Source organism: Nematolebias whitei, chromosome 19, assembly GCF_014905685.2.
Source record: "Nematolebias whitei isolate Nwh7 chromosome 19, NemWhi1, whole genome shotgun sequence".
NCBI classification, from domain to species: domain Eukaryota; kingdom Metazoa; phylum Chordata; class Actinopteri; order Cyprinodontiformes; family Rivulidae; genus Nematolebias; species Nematolebias whitei.
The window spans coordinates 26,550,509-26,572,506 of NC_056516.1; the positions used below are offsets into that span (position 1 = coordinate 26,550,509).

Here is a 21,998-nt window from a genome sequence, read left to right on the forward strand (position 1 = left end):
TTTTTTGTTGATTTGCTTTGTTTTTTTTTGTTGTTTTTTTTTAATGTCCAGAGGACCAGATTTAACTTTTTTAGATTTTTCTACCTGGATTATTGAGCATGCATCAGGATATCTATGCAAAAAAGATGGCAATAACAATTTAACAACTATGTAAAAGTTTATAAAACAGCGTCTGCACGTACCGCTGTAAAATTCTCAAGATAAGTTGTTTGAAAATGGCAGAAATCCACTTTAGCACCATTCAGACTTGCTTTTAACTTCTCAATCTGCATTGTCTCCAGGTGTTTTTTTTCCTGTTTCTTCTACCCTGAATTACCCAAATAATGACTCCTTTTTAAAAAAATGCTCAGATGAGAAGAAAAACGACCTTAAAGAAGGAGGCTATCAGTAGAAAATCTGTAGCACAAGTCTGATTTGTGTGAAACGGTGCGGATGAAAAGACAGAAAAATAAAACACACGGAGCTCATACCTCTTTTGTGCGTCTCCTCTTTGATCTGTTTGTGAGGTGATGGACACAGGTCTTCATCCGATGACCTGAACATCCTCTTCACCAGCACGCTCCTGTAAAAACACAAAACATAGAGTTCATTTGTATCATGGGGTTGTGGTTGGAGGTTTGTACACGGAGCCTTATATTTATATGACCTCAAGTAATGGAAAACTCATTTCCTGTTGCTGCACACTCACCCTTCTCTCTCAATCTCTTCTGTGTTGAAGGTAAACACCTGAACACAAAGGAGGACATAAATTAATGAGAATTTAAGAAAAACAGGTTCATCTTTGGGCACACGCCCGACAGATGACGAGGTTTTGGTTTAGCAGGAGTCCCACCTGTCCTGCCCTCTGCAGGTTACCAAAGTGAACGTCGGGGATGAACAGAACTGGCTGGGCCTCCAAGTCGGTCATGGTCTTGAAACAGGTAACGTCGGACTTTTTGGTAACATTCATCACCCCGTTCCCACCCTCTTTACCTGAACATCAAACAACAACAAAGTCTGTTTTTCTCAATGTTTCCAGCCAGGTTCAAAAGAGAGCTGTGATTTTTTTTTCTTTCTAGTCTCAAACCTTTTGACTTCTTGCGCAATAATTTTCTCTCTTCATCCCTGATTTTCCTCTCTGCTCCCTGAGTGGGAAAAAAAAGACAAAATAATAGAAAATATGAAACAAGTTTGAGAAATAAACACCACGAAGTGTGATGTGTTTTCTGACCACTAGATGGAGGACTGATGTCAGGAATTCTGCTTTCAAAATCTGCATTTTCTGACAAACTTTTTGAGTAATTCGAACATTCAGCAGCTAAAAACAGAAAGAAACACTAAAACAAACTGCACCGAGACGATGTTTTTAACAATCCAACAGCAAACAAAGACTCAACTGTGTCATCAGACTCAATTGTCGCCTTTAACAAACTGGATGTGGCCACAGCTGATCTTCAAAAGTCACATTCATCACTTTAAAGCACAGATTACCAAAGTCGTCATAACAAAACTGCTCATGTCTGCATGGAACAACAGCAGTTTTCAGTAGAATGATGTGACATACAAAGTTCCTACCAATCCTTTAGATCAGGGGTTCCCAGCCCTGGTCCTTGAGGAACACCATCCTGCATGTTTTAGTTGTTTCCCTGCTCCAACACACCTGATTCAGTGATTTAATTACTTCCTCGTGTTCTGCAGAAGATTGAAAATCACCCATTTATTAAAAATCATGCGTGTCGGAGCTGAGAAACAACTAATACATGCAGGATGGTGTTCCTCAAGGACTAGGGTTGGGAACCCGTTTTAGATTACTGAACTGATTTAAAAGTTTTGCTGAATGAAGGTCATCAGGTTAAAATCTCATTTTCTTTATTTTGACCCCTAAAGAAAACAGGTGTAAGAGAAAAATAATAAAACTTCTCCTGAAACTCCACACAACTCATGTTTCTTTTTATAAACAATTGTAGAAACGGGTAGAACAAAATGTAAGGTCTTCTATCCAGATTGTTGTTACCTTTTCTATCAAAATAAACATTTGAAGGCCGAGTTTCACAATCTTCTTCTTCTTTCAGCTTCTCCCTTTTCAGGGGTCACCACAGTGAGTCAACCTCCTCCATCTCACTCTGTCCTCACTCCAACTACCTCCACGTCCTCTCTAACTGCATCCATACATCTCCTCTTTGTCTTTTTCCTGGCAGCTGCATTTCTAACATCCTTCTACCAGTATACCCACTGTCCCTCCTCTGGACATGTCCAAACCATCTCAGTCTGGTCTCTCTAACTTTATCTCCCAGTTGTTCAACCTGTGCTGTATCTCTGATGATCTCATTCCTAATCTTATCCATCTGTGTCACTCCTCAGCAGAACCTCATCTTCATTTCTGCCACTTCCAGTTCTTTCTCCTGTCTTTTTGTCAATGTCACTGTCTCCAGACCATACTGGTCTCACCACTGTCCTTTGACCTTTGCTGACACCCTTTTGTCATTCTCACAATACAAAACCTTGATGTACGTCATATCGCAGCAGAAGTAGTTTCACACTTTATAATGAGAGAGCACACAGAAGAGCTTTCTCACAGTTAACGCTGCATAAAAATCTACACAAGTGCACCAGCTCTGAAAGAAAGGGATCTTTCCATTTGCACTCTTCCTCAGTCAGGTGAACCGAGGAGCTAAAAGTGAAGCTTTTACCAGAAGCACAGAGGTAAAGGGTCACCTTGTCACAGAAGACCTTGATCTGGGAGTAGGCCCGGTGCAGCGGCTTGTTGCTGCGGTTGTTGTAGCTGTACGTGTCGATCTGGATCATCAGGGGGAGACCCTTCACCCCCTTCTGAGAGGAGAAGTCTGTGCTCAGACAGTTGACCGTGATGAAGATCTTACAGAGGAAAGAAAGAAAGAGGAACGTTTAGGCGCATGCTTCACCGCCACACGGATATTTATTAGAGACGCACAGATTCGAGGCTCCGTCTCGAAACTTTTTCATGTTTTTTGTCGTTTATGCCTCAACGTAAACAAAACGTTTTTCTTTGCAGAAACCACAGGAGATAAACATTTTTACTCCAGCACATAAGTGAGATCCTGCTACTCTTTCTGTGCAGTCCCTGATTACATCATCTTAAAAATAAAGCAAATCATGATATAAAAAGGTTCTTTTTTTGTTTATTCAGTCTCAGCTATAATTGGGATCCACAACAAAAACAGAGTTGGATCACTAACTTCAACCATAAAAACCAAGAGTAATCTCAATAAATGTCACTAAACCTCAGAAAGCTGCCATCTTTAAGAGTTGTTTCTGCATTTCTTTTGTTTTATTTTATTTCTTTTGCTTTTTGTGCTTTTATTTCCAGTTCGCTTAGGTTTATCTAGAATCATCGGCTTCACACAGCAACTTCAACAAGATGGTCTATAGGAATAAGCCCTAACCTTGAACTACATAGTCAAGAATTAACAGTTCCATAATGAAAAACAGATGATTGAGAGCTTAACTTTATTAATACATTAATTTAGGAAGAGTTTCTGGTCAGCAAAGATAATTTGAGAAATTATTAAAAAACAAAATTTTGTGCTGCCAAAACTTTATTTTGCAACTGGTGCCATTTTCCATTTAAAACCCTCATCTTACAAGGATCTACATAAAATAAACTATATGAAAAACATTAATTTGATTTAAATATTTTTAATTAATCCCACTTTTATTGAAAATGGATGCAGCCCCTTGTAAAATGGTGTCAAACGGGACTATGTTTTGGGAAAAAAGACCAATAAAAGCCTGATAAATGTTGTAAATCATAGAATAAAAAGCACATCTGCCTTATTGCACCACCCAATTCCTCAGATTGTGAAAAAGAGGGAGAGGCAACTGGAAATGGGCAACAAAGTTACAAGTTTAATGTCTAACAGGTCCAAATGCTCTGCAGGAAGTGTGTAATGTCCCGTTTAACCACTCGGTGTCAGACTCCTTCAGCAGATGAGACGGCTCAAAGTAAAGATGTTTCTGTTTATGAGAGGCTTTCTGGTTGGAAATGGATTTATCTCATCTAAAAAAAAGAAAGACAAAAAATCTACACAAAACATATAAATGACTTCCAAAACAGAAAGGTTACGAGCAGGAAACACAAACTAGGACACAAAAGGAGAACAGCTGCATGCTCCGTTAAAACATCACAACTGTATTTGCTGCTAGAAAATAAGGTTTAAACTTCTATTACAGTAATCCCTCGCTACTTCACAGTTCAGTTTTCACAGATTTGCTATAGCGCGGTTTTTTTCAAAGTAAGATTGGACATGACACAATTGTCTGATAGAGGAGCCATGGGTTGTTTACTTAAAATAAATTATTTTTAATGATTTTGCACCATGAAGCCCACAAGTGAAGGGGAAAGCTCCCTCCTGCAGCTGATCAGCTGATCTCATTCTCTCTCCTGCTGCATCGTTTTTGTAAAGGGTTAACCCTTTGATGTCCAGATGCACCCATCGACTTTTGTCTTCCAACTTAAAATTCAAAATATGTCACATCGTAAAAATCATCATAATCACAAAATATATATAAGTGTTAAAAGCTATTTTTTTAATTATTTTAAAACTTCTATGTTCAGTTGTTGAACAGTAATTGATCAAGAAGTACATTTCTGCTCCGTGCTGCAGAGCTGAAACGGTGTGACATCCTTTGACTTCTCTTCTCTACAATACTGCAACATTTAAAATAAATTATTGTTTATTTAAAATGTTACAGTATTTAAATTTAAATTGTTTATTTAAGGAAGAAGATTGGGAGTAGCAGGTGACGAGTGTGATTGCAGCCTGGCACATGTCATGACAAAGTTAACTGAACTTGGACTACTGTATCTCTACTTCATTGTTTTTCACTTATCACGGGTGGGCGTGGCCACAAACACCTGCAATAAATGAGGGACTACTGTACTTTAAATTTTTTAACCAAAAGAGCCATCTGAACTATTTATTATAAAACTAAACAATAACGCAGAAAATAATTAAGTGTAAATCTTGAATATGTGTTCCTACCCCTGTGCTGCCACGTTAGGAGGCAAGACAGCAAGAAAAAACAAGGAAGTTGACGAATTCTGTGAATAACACACAATAAATTCAACGGCCCTGTTCAGAGCTTTTGAGGTGGGGTTGTGTGGTTAAGATTCATTATTTTTAAGTAAAATAAACTGCGAGTATATGCACACTTTATTAAAACATCTAAAGTGAATACACATTCACAAATTTAACTTATGTAATGTCTCCTGGTGAAGATATAAAGGAAAATACATGTATGATATTTTGGTCTTTGATAAATACGTCTGGAATGCGTTTTGCTCCCTTTACTTTCCTAATTTCAGGGAAGCTGTGGCTGAGTGGTTAGAGCGGTTGTCCTTCAATGTGAGAGTTGGGGGTTTGATTCCACCTGCAGTCACATGTTGAAGTGTCCTTGGGCAAGACACTGAACCCTTTATTGACTCTGAGGTGTGTCCCATCGATGTATGAATGTGATAAAGCACTGATTATTCTTTGTAAAGATATAGTAGAGTGCTGTATGAATGGGTAAATGAGGGCACAGATTGTACAGAGGTTTCTTGATAAGATAGAAAGGTGCTGTACAAGTACAGTCCATTTATCTAATTTCATTGATAAATCTGTTTTTCTTTTCTATTTATAGGACTTTTACGGAGAATCCCTGTTTTCCTTCTTAACACAAGGCTATAAAATGTATTTTTTAAGCTTAAGAAAATTAGAAAAATCTAAAGTCTATTTAAATTACTTTGGTATTACACCTGTTTTTGTGATTCAGCAGGAATATCCACACCCAACTATTACTAAAACTAATTTAAAAAACTGAGAAAAAAAAGAATAAAGCAAGTTCTTTCTTGTACCAAAACTCCTATTGGACTATTTTTTTTTCTCGTGCTGCAACGTCTTTGTCTAGATTTGCAAAGAAAAAGCCTCTCACACACCAAAGACACACACGGTCACTCGTGTTCACACAGAAATGAGGGCAAAACAAACACGAGAGGGTGGGGAAAGGCACCGCTGTGGGGGCACGCTGAAGTTTAAACACCGGCGGGGCTCCACTTAACTTTTTTATGACACACCGTTTAAAAAAAAAAAAAAAAAAACACCAACCGTGGTGAACGTGCAGCTTTTAGCCGTCTGTGGCATTAAAGGCTTTAATTTTTGATATTATGGCGAGCTCCGGAGCGGTTGAGGCGTCTACCGGCTGAACGATTGCATCACTTTTGAAAAACCGGTTAATTCGTCATTTGTTTGGCAACTTATGAATCAGCACAAAAAAAAAAAAAAAAAACTAGTCCTGCTGCTTTTGAACAACACGCCTCCGGCGAGAGTAAATACAGCGCACTAGTTTCTGGGAAAACTACAATGACATTTAACTCCTGCGTGCAGAAACACAGTGTAACGTTAACCCCGTGTACCTTGGCCTCTTCGTTCACGTCCCAGGTGAAGGAGATGGCGTTGTAGGCGATCTCTTCGATGTTGCTGATCGTGTTGAAGCTCTCCTTGTAATCCGCTGAGAGGAGAGAAGGGAGAGTGAAAAACTTAAAAATCCATCGTCTACATGGGCTCAAACAAGAATGAAGCTCCCTTCCTGAAAGGGCGGGACAAATTAGACAATAATAAAAAAATAAAATCATAAAAAAGCTGGTAGCTGTTGTTAAGATAAGCCATCGTTTGGCACACTTCAATTTTAGACAATAAAGTCTTATCTGCTTGAGCAAACACACTCTTTGGCTTCAAAGGGAGAAAGAGGAAAACCTGGGGGGGGAGGGGGGTGAAATAAAGACGATCCAGGTGAGTGCATCGGTTTGCTTTTGCTGACCTCTGACCCTGCCAAACATGGGAGACTCCACTAAACAAAAACAATCATCTGACAACCATTTAGTCTAAAAAATAATAAAAAAAGATGTAAATAGTAAACATCAGACAATCAAACGCATAACAAAACACATTCATTATCTTATTAGGGAAGTATTTATATTCATAAGCAGTTAAACAAACAAATAACTTGTGCTCATCACTTGACAACCATCTAATCTATAAAACGCATACGATCCTACAAAAAAGTAAAGTGATAAATCATAAATAAATGGCTATTTTAGGGGTCCTTGGGACATTTGAAGCCGTTTTGTTGGTTCGAACAAGAAAGTTGTGATTCATATGGCGTTTCTTTTTATGGAATTAGTAAAAAACATGCAAACATCTGTAGACAAACAATGCTAGTTTTCACAAAGTAGCTTGTCCACACGTTTGGTCTCGGTTTACACCAGACCTGGATGGACAAAGATCAGAGCGTCCTCCATTATCCTAACCGCCATCGCGTCGACACTTCCTGGTTCCTCAGCAGGTGCACAAAGCAGCTGGACAGGCTGCAGCATGCCTTTGTGCTAGCACCACCACCCCGAGTAAATAACGCCATTCAAATGACCCTGCAACGCAGCCCAGGGGTAAACGATGCGCCAGGTTTCACTGTTTTTCCTAACAGGACTCTGGGTTTCTTCAAACCAACTACAAGGTGACCCAGATGTAGCGTGCGCGCTCGTGTGAAGATCAAGTGAATGAATCAGTAATTTGGAAATATCACCTAGCTCAACATCTCACTTATAAACACAAACAGACTCATTACACTTGCAAACAGGAAGTCGGAGCAATGTTTTTCTTTAAAAAAAAAAAAGGCGTCACACTTCATAACGCGGCACCAACCTGTAGAAGCGTATTAAAAAACATTCACAGACTAAATGTTGCAGATGTTGAGAAAAAAACGAGAGGTGGCGTCAAAAAAACTGCAGTAAGCTGGAGGAACTTCATCTTTGCTCATTAAATGTGGTCTGCTCATCTTCTGAGTCAGAGTTACTGACGATCTGAATCGATGACGCACAAAACCTTCCACTTTTCATGACATTTACGAACACGCGGAGCGGTCGCTGAGTTTATTCTCGCATACAAGCTGCTTTTGCATCTTCCAGTTGATCAATATTTGTGTTTATGGGGTGGTGAAGTGGCACAAAACCATCAATAAAATGCGTCTTATTTCAATAATCAAAGCTTTAATCTATCCCACAATGTTTCTACACAACAAGAGGAGACCTCAGCTCCCTGGAACCACATCTCTGATCCCTTATCTGAATCGCTGGACTATTTTAAGCAGCTTTTTAAAAAAAGCTACATTCAGAAATAAGCTCCCTGTCAGAACTCTGCTGTTTTGTTCTGCTTCGGTTTGTTATTTTTATCACAATTCTGAGACTGTTAACACCGTAGAGTTAAATAAGACAACAAGAGGACGCATTGGTCATGTTGGCGCTGTTTTTAAGTGAAACCGTAGCGTTTCTGTTGAGCTTTGGATGTTCGTGGTCACAACAACAGAGGGGAGGTTTTTTGAAACGTCTGGCAACGATGGCCGCAGTCAAGAGTTTCTCTGCATGAGCAGATGAACAACAGTAACAATGGCAGACAGCAGAGTGCCATTTCAGCCTTTTCAAGGAGCAACCCAACCATCCTAGGTCCAAACAAACGTTTTGTGTAGCCACTGTGTCTCGTGTCGCTGTGTCGTTTCCACAATCAACAATCGAAACGTTGCCAGAGATTATTCACATGTAAACAAGTCCTAAGAGACACATTTTATCCAATTCCTACTTTGTAAAATGTATTTTCCGCCGTACACGTCGCACCGCCCTATACGTCGCATCATTCCAGATAGGCCTAAAAAAGTGGGACAATCCATAAATATGTCACTTCGCTGTATGAGTCGCATCTATTATGCATCACCACTGACGCGCCATTTGTTACGCATCGCCGCTGACAGCCCAGAAATGTGGGCCGGTGTTGTGCCAAAAATCAATGGGCTGCTAAATGGCAGCCGTGGGAGCATGCATGGGAGGACTTTAACAAGAATTTAACCAGAATAAACACAAAAAACAATTATTTGTTTGCTCAAAATTATAGCAAAGGAGTGTCTCAGTCTAACTTTTACGTAATAAATGCACTTTAATTGTCAAATTAGCTGCATTTCGCCGGGGCGGTGCAGCTGGATGAACTTGCTCCAAGCAGCGTGCAGAATAAAGGTGGGTGGAGTATGGCAAGCTGATTGTGCCATTAATAGCTGGTGAAGATTCTCAGTCATCCAGGACATAGTAAATTCAAAAAAGTTCAAGGAAAAAAAAAGTATAATAAATAAATAAATAAGTCCAGTTGTTTTTGTCTTGAACTTTTTTTAATTTGTCATTATAGCCACGTTTACCTATTACATGATACAACGGGATGCCTTACTACTCTGCTGCCATCTAGTGGCTGAAAATGGTACTATTCAAAATTTTGTTTGTTTGTTGGTTGGTTTTTCAGTCGGAATGAATGAAAACGGTCATATTTCAGCCAAAAATTGGTTTATAAATATGGGGAAAAATCCATAAATATGTCACTTTGGCTTATAAATCACAGGGCGTGTAAATTATGCAAAAAAATGTGACTTGTAGGCCAAAAAATATGGTAAGTGTTCATGCAGGAGGCACTTGAGTTTTATGTTTCTATTTGTTTGGAGAAATTCCTGCCCAGAAAGTTTCTAACCTTGGATTGTAACTTTGGCTGAAGATTGAACCACATTAATTCTGATAATTCCTAATAATTTATAACCTAAATTCAGGTGAAATCACTCAAACCTGTAGGATGCCTCAGCTATGCCCATAATCTGGTCGGACAAGCTTCAGTCTCATTTGACCAAGTCTTAACACTTTTTAGTTTGGCCCAGTGTTTAACCAACACCACCCTGATGGATCTATAACAAGACCTGCAGCAATATCCTCCCTTGAATCTGTTCCAGGATGCCCTCCTTGGATACAAGAGATATAAAGATACGTGAGAATTTGAGGATGATTAGGAGTTGTCTGGATTCGTGCAAACATAAGAATTAAGATGGAAATCTAAACTGGGGGGAAAATGACTTTCAACAGACCATTGAGGTAACACTGTGGCTAGCATTCCTCTCCCTGTCCCGACAAGCTGCTCGAAGGTGTGTGTGTGTTGCTGCGAGTCTGTTTGTGTGCATCACGTTTCCAGTCTCCCACATACCTCCGAGTCCTTGCCTGCCCAGCAGGTCCGAGCTTGTCGCACACAAACGGCCCAAAAGATTCTCACATGAGAGAAAAGTCAGTCACAACTCAAAGCGCGTCGACCGAAATCGAAGGTGAAACATTGAGGGGGGGCCTTTCGTATCGGAGCATGTATGTGTGAAATGCTGCAAAAAAAGAAAGGCGCGGCTCGTCGTGTTTTTAACAACGATTTGCGATGTGTCCCAGAAGCACCTTGACAGACTCAGATGTGTGGGTGCAGGACATCCCTGTCTGTCTGAGAGGGGCACCTGAGCAGCACGCAGCTGGGCGGAGGCTTGTTTGCCTTCAGTTTGGAAATGCTTTGGTTCCTCGCTGAGCACATTCCAACACAAATCTGTCATCTTTGTGAGCCGCCGGAGTTCAATCAAGCTTTGGAAAACGAGTCCAGAAGAAAATGAGCGGGAGAACACCTTACCGATGTCCAGCACTCGCTGTCTGGCCGTGTGCTGCCGGGAGTGCCAGTACTTCCAGTATTTGAGCTGCTCGTCCCGGTTCTTGTCCTCGCTGAACACCACCATGACTACGCTCTGAGAACAAGAAGAATCCAGAGAAACGTCTAAATAAATACATTCAAATATGAAGACGTATGTGTCTGTAGTTTACGACTCTGGCTTGACAAAAAAACAAGATATTAAGAGTTTTATCACCAGGGTTTAATGATATATAATGAAACCTTAAGTTGTCATTAAAAAAAATAAAACATGACAAACTACATGAACCATGTACAAACAGAGATGCAGTCAGTTAAATGGCATCTGTAGCATAAAAGCCCATTAGATTCTGGTCTCTTTTAGGCGATATCACTACTGGTGATACCAGAAATTATTTCAAAATAATAATAAAAGTCTGACAAATTATAATAAAGATGATCCTTGCAGAAGGCCTGCACTGAGAAAGGCCCTAAATGTCGAAGACAACATTAAATAGAAACTATTAAATCCTTAATGGATGTAACGGCTTGAAAACCACGAGTAAATAACACATTTGTTTATCTAATGTAAGCAAACTTGTCTTATTTCAGCTCAGACTGGAAGGACTGTTTCAGTATTTTACACCTCTGATGTAAGTGTCGAGCCAACAGCTTTATTCTTGTTATTTTTAAAAACGACCTAAATTTAGTACTGTTAAAGCTAATAAAATAGACAGATGTGAAAGCCTAACTCTGGGGAAAAAAAAGCTTGAATTTCAGACTGAACCAGGTGAAAACAGTGAGGATTAAAACGAAGAGCCGCATCATAAATGGTAACAAATTAAACCCAAAACGTCACTTTTTAACCATAATCTACCAGCTCTGGCTTTACATCTTTGCTATACATGTGCAGATATAGCAAATGTGCAGTTTTTAGTATTTTTTTCTTTTGTAGTTTCTTGCTCAGTTTTATTTAAGATCTCTTAATTATTTGATTTTATTTTTACACCTTTAGACATTATTTAATGGTGTGGCTTCATTTCTAACTCTTCACAAACTTAGCTAATGTTGAAAAATAACATTTATTTATTTTTGCCGCCTCAAACTTCTAAAAAAGTGTGTGTGTGTGTGTGTGTGTGTGTGTGGGGGGGGGGGGGGGGGGGGGCAGGAGGAGCTAAACCTGGATAATCAACTATCTAATTAAGCTAAGTAACCACACACTTCTTTAGTACAGTTAGCACACACTAATATTATTGATGTACCATTCATACTGTATATATGAATTAAAAGAATAAGAGAAGAAATGCTTTAGGTACTGGTTGATAATAGTTGAGCTGCACTGGTTACTAACTACTTCTTTGAAGATTTTCAAGCATTTGTGGCCTCTGATAATAAAGAGGTGTCTATACTGGTCCTGTTAGATCTCAGCGCTGCATTTGATACAGTTGATCATAATATTCTACAACAGAGACTTGAATGTGATATTGGGATTACAGGAATGGCTCTAAAATTGTTTAAATTGCATTTATCTGAAAGATTCCAATTTGTAAATGTAAATAATGAATCTTCATACACCAAAGTCAGTTATGGAGTTCCTCAGGGTTCAGTGCTTGGACCAATACTCTATCTTATTTATGCTTCCATTAGTTAAAGTTATTAAACAGCATGGGATGGACTTTCATTGTTATGTTGATAATACACAGTTATATTTGTCCATGAAACACAATGAATCCAATCAGCTACTTAGACTACAAGCATGTCTTAAAAGACAAAAAAATCTGGATGACCCTAAATGTTCTGTTTTTGAACACAGGCAAGACTGAAGTTTTAGTTTTTGGACCTGAGCATCTAAGGAATTAATTTTTCAGTCTTTCTCCCTCCTTAGATGGCATTAATCTGGCCTCCAGCTCTAATGTTAAAAATCTTCATGTTATTTTTGATCAGGATATGTCTTTTATCCCCCACATTAAAAACGTTACTAGAACTGGAGTTAGTAGGAGAGATCATATCTCTCCAGTTTTGGCTTCTCTCCATTAGCTCCTGTCAAATCCAGAATAGAATTCAAAATCTTACTTCTAACCTACAAAGCTCTCAACAACCTAGCTCCACCTTATATTAAAGATCTTATTGTTCCATATTTTCCTAACAGAGCACTTGACTCACAGACTGCAGGCTTACTCGTGGTTCCTAGAGTTTCTAAGCAGAATGGGAGGTAGATCTTTCAGTTATCAGGCTCCTCTCTTGTGGAACCAATTTCTAGTTTCTGTCCATGAGGCTGACACATTGTCCAGTTTTAAAACTGGGCTTAAGACTTTCCTTTTTGATAAATCCTATAGTTAGGGTCGGCTTGTTATGCTGCCTTAAGCTTAGACTACTGGAGGACAAATTGACCTTATTTCCTTAAATCAATTGTTACCATTTAAGTTTTCATTTGATACTATTTCTATCTTAACATGTGATTCTGGCCCTGCCATTGTGTATCTGTTCCTCTCAAACTCAGCCATTTGAAGCAGATGGCCACTTGTCCTGAGTCTGGTTCTGCCTAAGGTTTCTTCATCATGAGGGAGTTTTTCCTTTCCACTGTCGCCTTCATGCTTGCTCAAGATGAGAGTCTGCGATGAAGTTAAACTCAAAGCAGTCTGCTCCTCAGATAAATAAAGTTATTAACTCACTTTTAATGTATATGAATGGTTCTGTTCAGTGCCCTGAGGCGACTTTTGTTGTGACTTGGCGCTTCATAAATAAACTGAACTGAATTGAATTTGTGCTGAAGACAGCTGCCTGCAGCGAGTATAAAGATTAAAGTGTCTAACTGCTGGGTGTAACGTCAGAGCAAGCAGCTTTAGGCTGTTTTAAATGCCCAGCTTATCTTTTCATGTTACTTATTTTGTGTAACTGCAGTTTCAAATGTAAAAAAAAAAAACGTAAACTTGCAAACTATTGGGGAATATTGAGGCTTAGAGTTGTGGGAAAAACATGAAAATTATTTAAATTGAGGACAGGATGGAAAATCGGGCGCTCACCCGGACTTTACTGATGGGGTGACGCAGGCGTTTGTTGGCGCTGAGCTCGCTGAGCGTCACGGCGTAAAACTGGCCTTTGTTCAGGTAGGTCATCGGTCCTTCCCCCTGCTTCTGACGCAGCGAACGGGTCGCATCCAGAGTGTACTGAAAGGTGTCACTGCAAACATTGAGAGAGACGTGACACGAAGATGAGAAAGACGACAACGTGGCTTTCTTGTCATATCAGCCCGTTTAGATTTAAAACCTGGCGAGAAACGGAGCGACTTACGCCCCCTCTTGTTGAAATACAAAGTCGTCCGGAGCAAGAGAGGAAGGCGAGTGGTACTTCTGTTCAAAATACACAAAAAGAGGAAATTATTGATGAAGAATTCATCCAGCATGAGAGGAACTGAATAAACAATGCTGCAAACGAGTCAAAAAACAAACTTTGTTGTTGTCTTGTTCCATTAAATTTACATTAAATGCTTGCAATGTACTCTAGTTGATATCAGCATGTGATGTTTAGTCACAAGGTGCCATGTTTATTCGTTTTTTATCGAATGCATTTCTTATTTTACTGCATTTCCCAAAGAGTTGTTTATGTTTACATGTGGATCTTTGGTGACCTGAATCTTTAATTGTCTAAACACTCTGGTAGATATTCTAGATGAATAAAGGCAACATTTTGTGGGGGGTTTGTACTGATGTGTAACTTCACATTACTTGTTGACTTTATGTCCCATCTCACCCTGTCTGTGTCCTCCTCATACGGGCTGTCGGGTGGACTCGGCTTGTCCTTCACGTAGGAGCCGTGGCCGACGGCGGTCAGCTCGTACGGACTCTGCTCGTAAACCAGCCGCTCCTCTCCTTCCACCCTGTAAGGGAGTCCAGCTCCCACCATGAAGACAGGAGCGTACACCTCGGCCTTCACCACCGCCGCAGCTGGAGAGCCTCCGTCGGCTGAACTCTCCCCCGCCGTCGAGCTGCAAATCAGTTCTCGTTTGGCCTCCTTCTGCTCCGTGATCAGGGACATGTTGACGGGGACAGACTTGAGGACCTGGACACGGTTGTCCACAGTCTCTGCCTCATTTTGGCTGCTGGGGTTACTTGGCAAAATAGGCCTGAGTTAAAAAAAACAAAACATTAAACTTCATTGGGACTAAATTGGTCATTTCCTCTTGACGTTAAAAAAAAAAAAAGCTTTTAGTCAAATACTGACACTGACATCTACCTTCTCTAACAACAATTAAAGTTAAAAACACAAAGGCTCTCTGAGAAGTTATTTGTATTGTTTGTCTTGAAATATTAGGATGCATTGTACATGCACAACAAAATAAAATGCAAGTCAACACTAAAGAAGTAGCTCTAACTCTAGCGAGTAATTTACAAAGCAAAGATAAGGACAAGTTTATTTTCTCCACACGTAAAAGTAGATAAGTCAATGAAAAACATTAAAAGCATATTTGATAACAAAATAGTTTGTATTTGAAGTTATATTGAAACAAGACTCACTCATCCATGGTATTTGTTGTACATTTGACCTAAAGCTCTAAATGGTTCATTCTGTGCTGCTCCACTTCTTAAAATCCTGAAACCGTTTTACACACCACCTCATTAACTCATGCTCAGAGATTTGGTATCACACGCTGCAGAGATTAACCCTATTTTCATGCTTCTTCCTGCATTTCTTTTGTCTTCAAATTAGATACGGAGAGAATCTCAAATTGACGGACCTCTTCTCCTGTTCCTCTGCAAGTTCGGCGACTTTAGGAATTGGCAAAAGTCTCTTTTCTTTGGGCACCTGAAAGAAGCAAAAAGAGGGAGACGATCAACATCAGACAGAAGGAAAGGTCACTCCAGTTTTTGTTGTCATTTGTCATTCTTTGAACTGGTGCCTCTAAAGACGAGACAACATACTGTGAATGTTTTTATTAGACATAAGGTTTTCTTGAGCCAGTTTGTACTGAATTATTAAATTTCCCATCCAATTTTTAAATTAAAACCCATATTAGTCATAATTACAAGTCGTCCACTGAGAGACTGATGCAGGGATTTTTTGTGAGAAAGACGTGAGTTTTGTCTGAACCTTGTAGTAGTCGTACAGCAGGCCCAGGGCGTTGGCGCTGTCCTCGTCCCCGTTTATGCTCATCATGGCCTTGGTGGCGGCCGTCAGTGGGTTCTCCAGGTACGACCTCCACGCCTCATCCTCGCTGGTGTAAGCTCGCCGCACCGCAGGGAAGGAGTTCTCGTTGGGAACGACCACCACTAAACGTTTACTGGAAGGAACAAGAGCACAAAGGAAAGGCTGTAAGCCATCCAGGTAGATAACAAAAAAAGGTTAACTCGTGTCTTCTGGACCAGTTTCTTTAAGTGAGAAACGTTTCGTCCCCCATCCAGAGGACTTCGTCAGTCTACGGCCTGCCAACCAGATCTGTCCCATACAGTGTTGCCAGATCTCGCGGTAGAAACAAGCAACCTGCTCTATGAAAACAAGCTCAAAACAAGCCCAACTGGCAACAAACCACACTGTGTAAAACAGGCTGTTTTTAAACAGTATAAACATACATTTATTATGGCATTAATAATAAATAAAGTGCTATGTGTTGTCATCATTGTCCCATACAAAGACAAAATTGGCTCTCTGCAGTTAGCCCATCGCACCTGGGATACACCCAGGTGGAGCAGTGGGCAGCTATGCAGGCGCCTGGGAAGCAATTTGGGATTGGGTGTCCTGCTCAGAGACACCACGAGATGTGCAATGACCGGGGATCGAGCCCAGGACCTACGGGTCCTGAGTCGTCTGCCCTGCCCCTACACCATTTCAGCCCCTTTACATATAAACAACGGCAAAATTGTGCTGAACACTTTGAATAACATACTTTTAAGCTCTGATAAAAAATAAAAAAAAACATTTTGCATATGTCATTTTTTCTACAGTCTTAAAAACAAAACATCTTGACAACTGTGTGTGAGTGGAACTGCTCGGACACAGTATGAGTGTTTGGGAGCTGAGTGAAGCTGACACCCCACCCACTTCCAAAATTAAAGCAACTAGTCTGAATGGTTAGTGCTCCGTTAGTGCTGGTTTGTGCCGTTAAAATTTTCGTTAGTGCTGCTTTGCTTTCTGAGATATTAAAGATTAATTTTTAGCTCATCCAAAGGTCACAATCCCCCCATGTTGCTCCAAAACACACGGGAGTGGTCTACTTTTTTAGTGCTTCGTTAGTGCTTCGTTAGTGCTTCGTTAGTGCTCGTTTGTTCCGGTGAAACTAGCGTTTGTGCAGCTTTAGTTTATGAGATATTAAGAATTATAATTTCGCCCGATGACGTCACCACTCCCGTCCGTTTCGGAGCAACATGGGGGGGATGGTGACGTCATCGGGCGAAATTATAATTCTTAATATCTCATAAACTAAAGCAGCACAAACGCTAGTTTCACCGGAACAAACGAGCACTAACGAAGCACTAACGAAGCACTAACGAAGCACTAAAAAAGTAGACCACTCCCGTGTGTTTTGGAGCAACATGGGGGGATTGTGACCTTTGGATGAGCTAAAAATTAATCTTTAATATCTCAGAAAGCAAAGCAGCACTAACGAAAATTTTAACGGCACAAACCAGCACTAACGGAGCACTAACCATTCAGACTAGTTGCTTTAATTTTGGAAGTGGGTGGGGTGTCAGCTTCACTCAGCTGTGTTTGGGGTGTGCGCCCACAGACGTATCTGTGCGCCTGTCGGGCGGGAGAGATAAACAGGAAACGGGGGCGTGGAAGGGACAAACTAACTAATGCCACTCGTCTTTTGCTTTATTGTGCAGAGCTGGGAGATAACTAGTTTCACTCGGAAAGAAAATCAAGCCCAAATAAGCAACTTCACGTTCAAAACAAGCCCGAAAACCGCGACTCACAAGATTTGCAAGCGACTTTAGAAAAAAAAAACAAGCCCAAAGTCGCTTATAATAAGCGCACTTAGCAATTATGGTCCCATAGGTAGCCCCTTCACTGCTGTGTTTCAAGCCAATCTCCTGCTGGAATCTCAAAAGTAGGCTTTTAACATGTGCAAAACACACCCATCCAAAACAATCAATCATCATGAACAACAATCAAATGTTTTAGGCCAGATGGCAAACTTGCTACTCACAGAAACAGCCTGAGGACAACCAAGCAACAAACAGCCATCAGGGCACTAACGACCAATTGTTAGGCTGATGTTCCTCCTTTATCATGTGAACAGCTAGTTCTGAATGTCAACAACTAACTGGTTGATCCACGATGAGAAGGTGCCATTTATAAGATTATTGAGTTTACTGCAGCCCCTCAGACTGACGAAGCCTTTTGAATAAAACACAAAACATTTCAACAAGAAGAATCCGTCCAGAGGACCTGACTTTACTTTGTTAGACTTTTCTACCTGGATTATTGAGCATGCATCAGGATACCTGTTGGAAAATAGCTCTTTAAGTGACCTCAGCCCATCAGTCTGAACTGAGGTCACTTAAACAAAAGCTGACAGAAATTTGTTTAAAGTGGATTGGTGCCACTCTGGTCACAATTTCATCCATGTGACCAGAGTGGCTCATCTGTGAGTCAGACTAACAAAAACCCTAACGAACCTCTATTGTGAGGAGTGATTGGGCAATCTGCATATGTATCTATTAACTCAGCTTTATAACTCGAACCCCACACTCTGTTCTTTGAATTGAGAAAGCTCCTAGGATGAGAAGCGAAACGTCTTCTGCTACAAAATAAAGTCCAGCTGTTTTTGTCTTACACCTTTTTGAATTCAGATAACATTAACTTAAATAATGTCAAATGTAACAGCAATATGAATGCTTCAGTCTTTTCAATGCTATAATATAAATTTTACTAATTTCACCAACATCAGTTTTGCATTTCAATGGTTTTGGCAGGAATAATTAAATTTCTGCCACAACCTGCAAGCTAGCTAGACGCTGCTACTAATTGGTACCTGCAAATAACCACAAAAATCTATGTAAATAACTTCAACTGCAAAAACGAATTTAAATGTTTAAACATATTTTTTCCTCAGTTGACTAAATATACTATTGCAGTTTTGGAATTTAGTTATTTTGGCAGAATCGTCATGATGTTCTTGCTAGCTGCTGCTAGCGCTAGTTGCGCGTACAAATACCCATAAAAACCAAGGTAAATAACTTAAATGCAAAAGTATGGCAATATAAATGCTTAGTTTTTTCATTATAAAATTTTACTAATTATTCTAACGCCAGTTTTGCATTTCTCAGTTATTTTGGCAAAAACATTATGCGATTCCCGCCACAACCTGTTAGCTAGCTGCTGCTAACGCTGTTTGCACTTGCAAATAAATGTGGAAATCCATAAAATTATGGCAAAAGCAAATTTAACAAAAATGTAAAATGTTTAAATTTATTGTTTGCACAAGGATTTTTTTTCGAGAATAAAGTTATTTTGGTCTTGGACTGATCAGACTAGCCATTAGCTTGTCAGGCTGGTCAGAAACGCATTAAAAATCCTCCAAACAGGTTATTCAATGAGCTATGCACAACAGGTAAGATATTCTTTGTTCACAACCTTTACACAGAAACCCACTTCAAAAGATTTCATCCATCTCTTTCAGGTCACATAAAAAACTAATTTATCTGCAGATTGGAGTTTATTTTACTACTTTACTTATTACTGCATTTGAAAGTGGTTCTGTAGGAGTATTTATTCCAGGAAACTCCTCCAAGATTAGCTGATAATCTGTCACAGCTTTCACACTCGTCAGTTTTCACGCTCGTGTTTTGTCGTACCGATCGCTCATTTAGTCCCACTTAAGTGCAGATCACAGACTAGACAAACACACGTGTTGCCACAACATCTCCTTCAGCTAGGCCAATCGGAGGACGGGCTTGGAGCGAGTCAACTTGAACTTGTGCAACAATCAACATCACCTCATGCAATTTTACTTCTCAACTGTGTAGTTACAGCACAAACTTTTAACTATGGATCATCAGAAAATAATAAACATATTTGAGCCAGTGAACATTTATTAAAATCTTAAAATTTAAGTAGCTTTTCAGGAATAAACTGATTTGGCGTGAAGTGGTTTTAGTAAATAAAAATGACTAAACTGCTCTTGTGTGGCGATTTATTTATTTATCTATAGCGTTACAGGAATTCGTTACAGCTTCTGGTTGAGGTTTAAAAATTAGCTTGAGCCATTGTTGTTTTCTTTTGTCATTTGGCTGTGGCGGCCATCTTGAATTGAGTGGGCTCCCAAAGTTACTCAGTTTTAAATGTACATCCAAGTTTGTTTTTTCATGCTAAAATCTGTCTGGTGGTTCATTGGATATTTTGCTAACAGAAATATAACACTCCAACTAGTTGACAGCAAAGATTTTAGATAAAGATCTTGAGCAATCATTTAGTGCTCAAAATACAGGTTGGGGATCAAGATGCCAACAATTACCTGCAAAACCGATTTTAATTATAAACGCTTAAGGCAAATTGGCTGTGGTGGCCATTTTGAACCAGGCTGACTCCAAAGTTGTATTACATCTGCCCAGTGGATGAAGAGAAATTTTGCTAACAGACATGGAACAAGAAATACATTATTTTCCGCCTTCGCCAATAATTACACAAAAAAAGGAAGAATTCAAAGGAATAACCACTTTTCTTCTAAAATGTGCATATATTTATGAAATTAAATTACTCGTATATATGATCCGATGATGGAACTATACATTTTGTACAAGTCGTATATTTCTGCAACTATATTGTAAAACAGTTTAGTTATTTTATTTATCGATAATTCGTCGTGGTTCGGATGTTAGAAAAAGGAACCACAAGCCAACTGGACGCCTTTAAACGAGATAATAATCACGACAAGAGTCCAATTTTTAATTAAAAACACATCAAAGGGGTGACAAAAATCAATCCGCGACATTTGATGCCCTTTTCATAAAAAAAAAAAGAGGCGAATTTCGCCCTAATGAGGCCAACTCCGCCAGAGTTTGATATAAAATAGTTCCTCTGGACCCGAACTTGTCTAATATTAGTAGTAAATTGATGATGTAAGCGCTGATTGGAGCTGTTTTTTCCTCCGACAGATTCAGTGACAGAAAGCTAGTTCGTCCCTTCGAGTCGGAACCATCGCGTGTCCTCCTCCGGCTCGAGCACTTACTTGTCTGTCTCCTGTGACATATTTTTCTGCTTCCTCTACGGTTCTTCCTTGTGAAACTGGACTTTCAAGTCGGAGCAGGTACCGGAGTGCGCGAGCTGCCAGAAGTGGGTCTACAGGTAAGTCGACTTTTTCTCGCCGCGCTTCTTTTTCCTCCCTGCCCCTCCTCCTCCTCCCTCCACCTGCCAGGTAAAACCGCTTTTATCTCCGCCGCAGCCAATCGCCTTCCTCGTTCTGCATGCACGCGGATCGGGGACAAACATCAACATATATCCGCGCGTTGTAATGTCCGCGTTTATAGCACCCACGTTAACTTTGTGCATAAATTCTTGCACAGCAAAGAGTGAAGAGGTGAGCCGGCCGCTGATTGGCGGGTTGAGGTCTGAGCGGCTCTCTGATTGGCTGTCGGCTCAGGTGGAGGCCTACCTCACCTGCACAGCAAATGACCGTCGAGGAACGCAGGGAAAAAAAAAAAAAAGTAGAATTTGGTCAAATTTTATTGTAAGACCGGACAATAACGTTTTTGCCAATGTTTGTGTGGATGCGTTCTGTCTGTTAGCAAAATTTCTCATGAACCACTGGACAAATGTTATTGAGACTGGCAGGAAGTCATCACTATATGTTCATCCACAACTGTTCAACTTTTGGAGTCAACCTCATTCAAGATGGCCGCCACAGCCAACTGTCCATTAGAGACACAAAAATGGCTAAAGCACAGCCAGTTTCACAGATATTGAGCTGAATGTTGGTGTGGTAGTAGTTGAGAGTCGTCCCAAACAAGTAATCTGAGCGCTAACAGATCGCACAAGACTATTGAATATTTGGAGTCAATTTTGTCTGTCTGTTAGCAAAATATCTCAGGAATTGCTCTATGGATTTTAGTGAAACTCTCAGAAAACAATCAGTGGATGTATTTCTACAAATGCTCGACTTCTGAAGTCAACCACATCCAAGATGGCTGCCAGAGCTAACTAATTGTAGAGAACACGGAAAAGCTGTCAATCTGTCCGTTTCACAAATACGGAGCTAAAATTTGGTGTGGTAGTAGCTGAGAGTCGTTCTCAACATTAACAACATTAAATCGCTTCAGTCTAAAACTCTGGCATGAAGGCCAGCGGACGATATGCATTACATTCAGGAATGTTAGAATTTAAAGTTTTTAATTTTTATTAAATAAACAAACAAAAATAAAACTCCTGAATGAAACAGAATGCTCTATAAGAATTTATTTCACTCACATCCTTGGATTTAACCTTTTGACCCTCTGATTTTAATAACAGCTGTGTGTGTGTGTGTGTGTGTGTGTGTGTGTGTGTGTGTGTGTGTGT

At 39.9% G+C, this 21,998-nt stretch overlaps 2 protein-coding genes across 2 annotated transcripts in view; one reads left to right on the forward strand and one right to left on the reverse strand.

Moving 5' to 3' along the window:
* Positions 1–20,831, reverse strand: part of grhl2b (grainyhead-like transcription factor 2b) — a 22,892-nt gene extending 2,061 nt beyond the window's left edge. The window contains exons 1-13 of the mRNA XM_037692887.1: positions 20,674–20,831; positions 15,594–15,783; positions 15,241–15,308; positions 14,256–14,628; positions 13,797–13,855; positions 13,529–13,685; positions 10,512–10,623; positions 6,413–6,507; positions 2,695–2,853; positions 1,067–1,124; positions 833–972; positions 689–726; positions 471–562 (exon numbers count right to left, since the gene is read on the reverse strand). Of these exons, the coding sequence (XP_037548815.1) occupies positions 471–562; positions 689–726; positions 833–972; positions 1,067–1,124; positions 2,695–2,853; positions 6,413–6,507; positions 10,512–10,623; positions 13,529–13,685; positions 13,797–13,855; positions 14,256–14,628; positions 15,241–15,308; positions 15,594–15,783; positions 20,674–20,693 (1,561 nt within the window). The 5' untranslated portion in view covers positions 20,694–20,831. The remainder of the gene's footprint in view (positions 1–470; positions 563–688; positions 727–832; positions 973–1,066; positions 1,125–2,694; positions 2,854–6,412; positions 6,508–10,511; positions 10,624–13,528; positions 13,686–13,796; positions 13,856–14,255; positions 14,629–15,240; positions 15,309–15,593; positions 15,784–20,673) is intronic.
* Positions 20,697–21,998, forward strand: part of LOC119425447 (zinc finger protein 706-like) — a gene marked incomplete at its 5' end in the record, with an annotated part of 16,682 nt that continues 15,380 nt past the window's right edge. The window contains one exon of the mRNA XM_037692975.1: positions 20,697–20,789. Within this exon, the coding sequence (XP_037548903.1) occupies positions 20,697–20,789 (93 nt within the window). The remainder of the gene's footprint in view (positions 20,790–21,998) is intronic.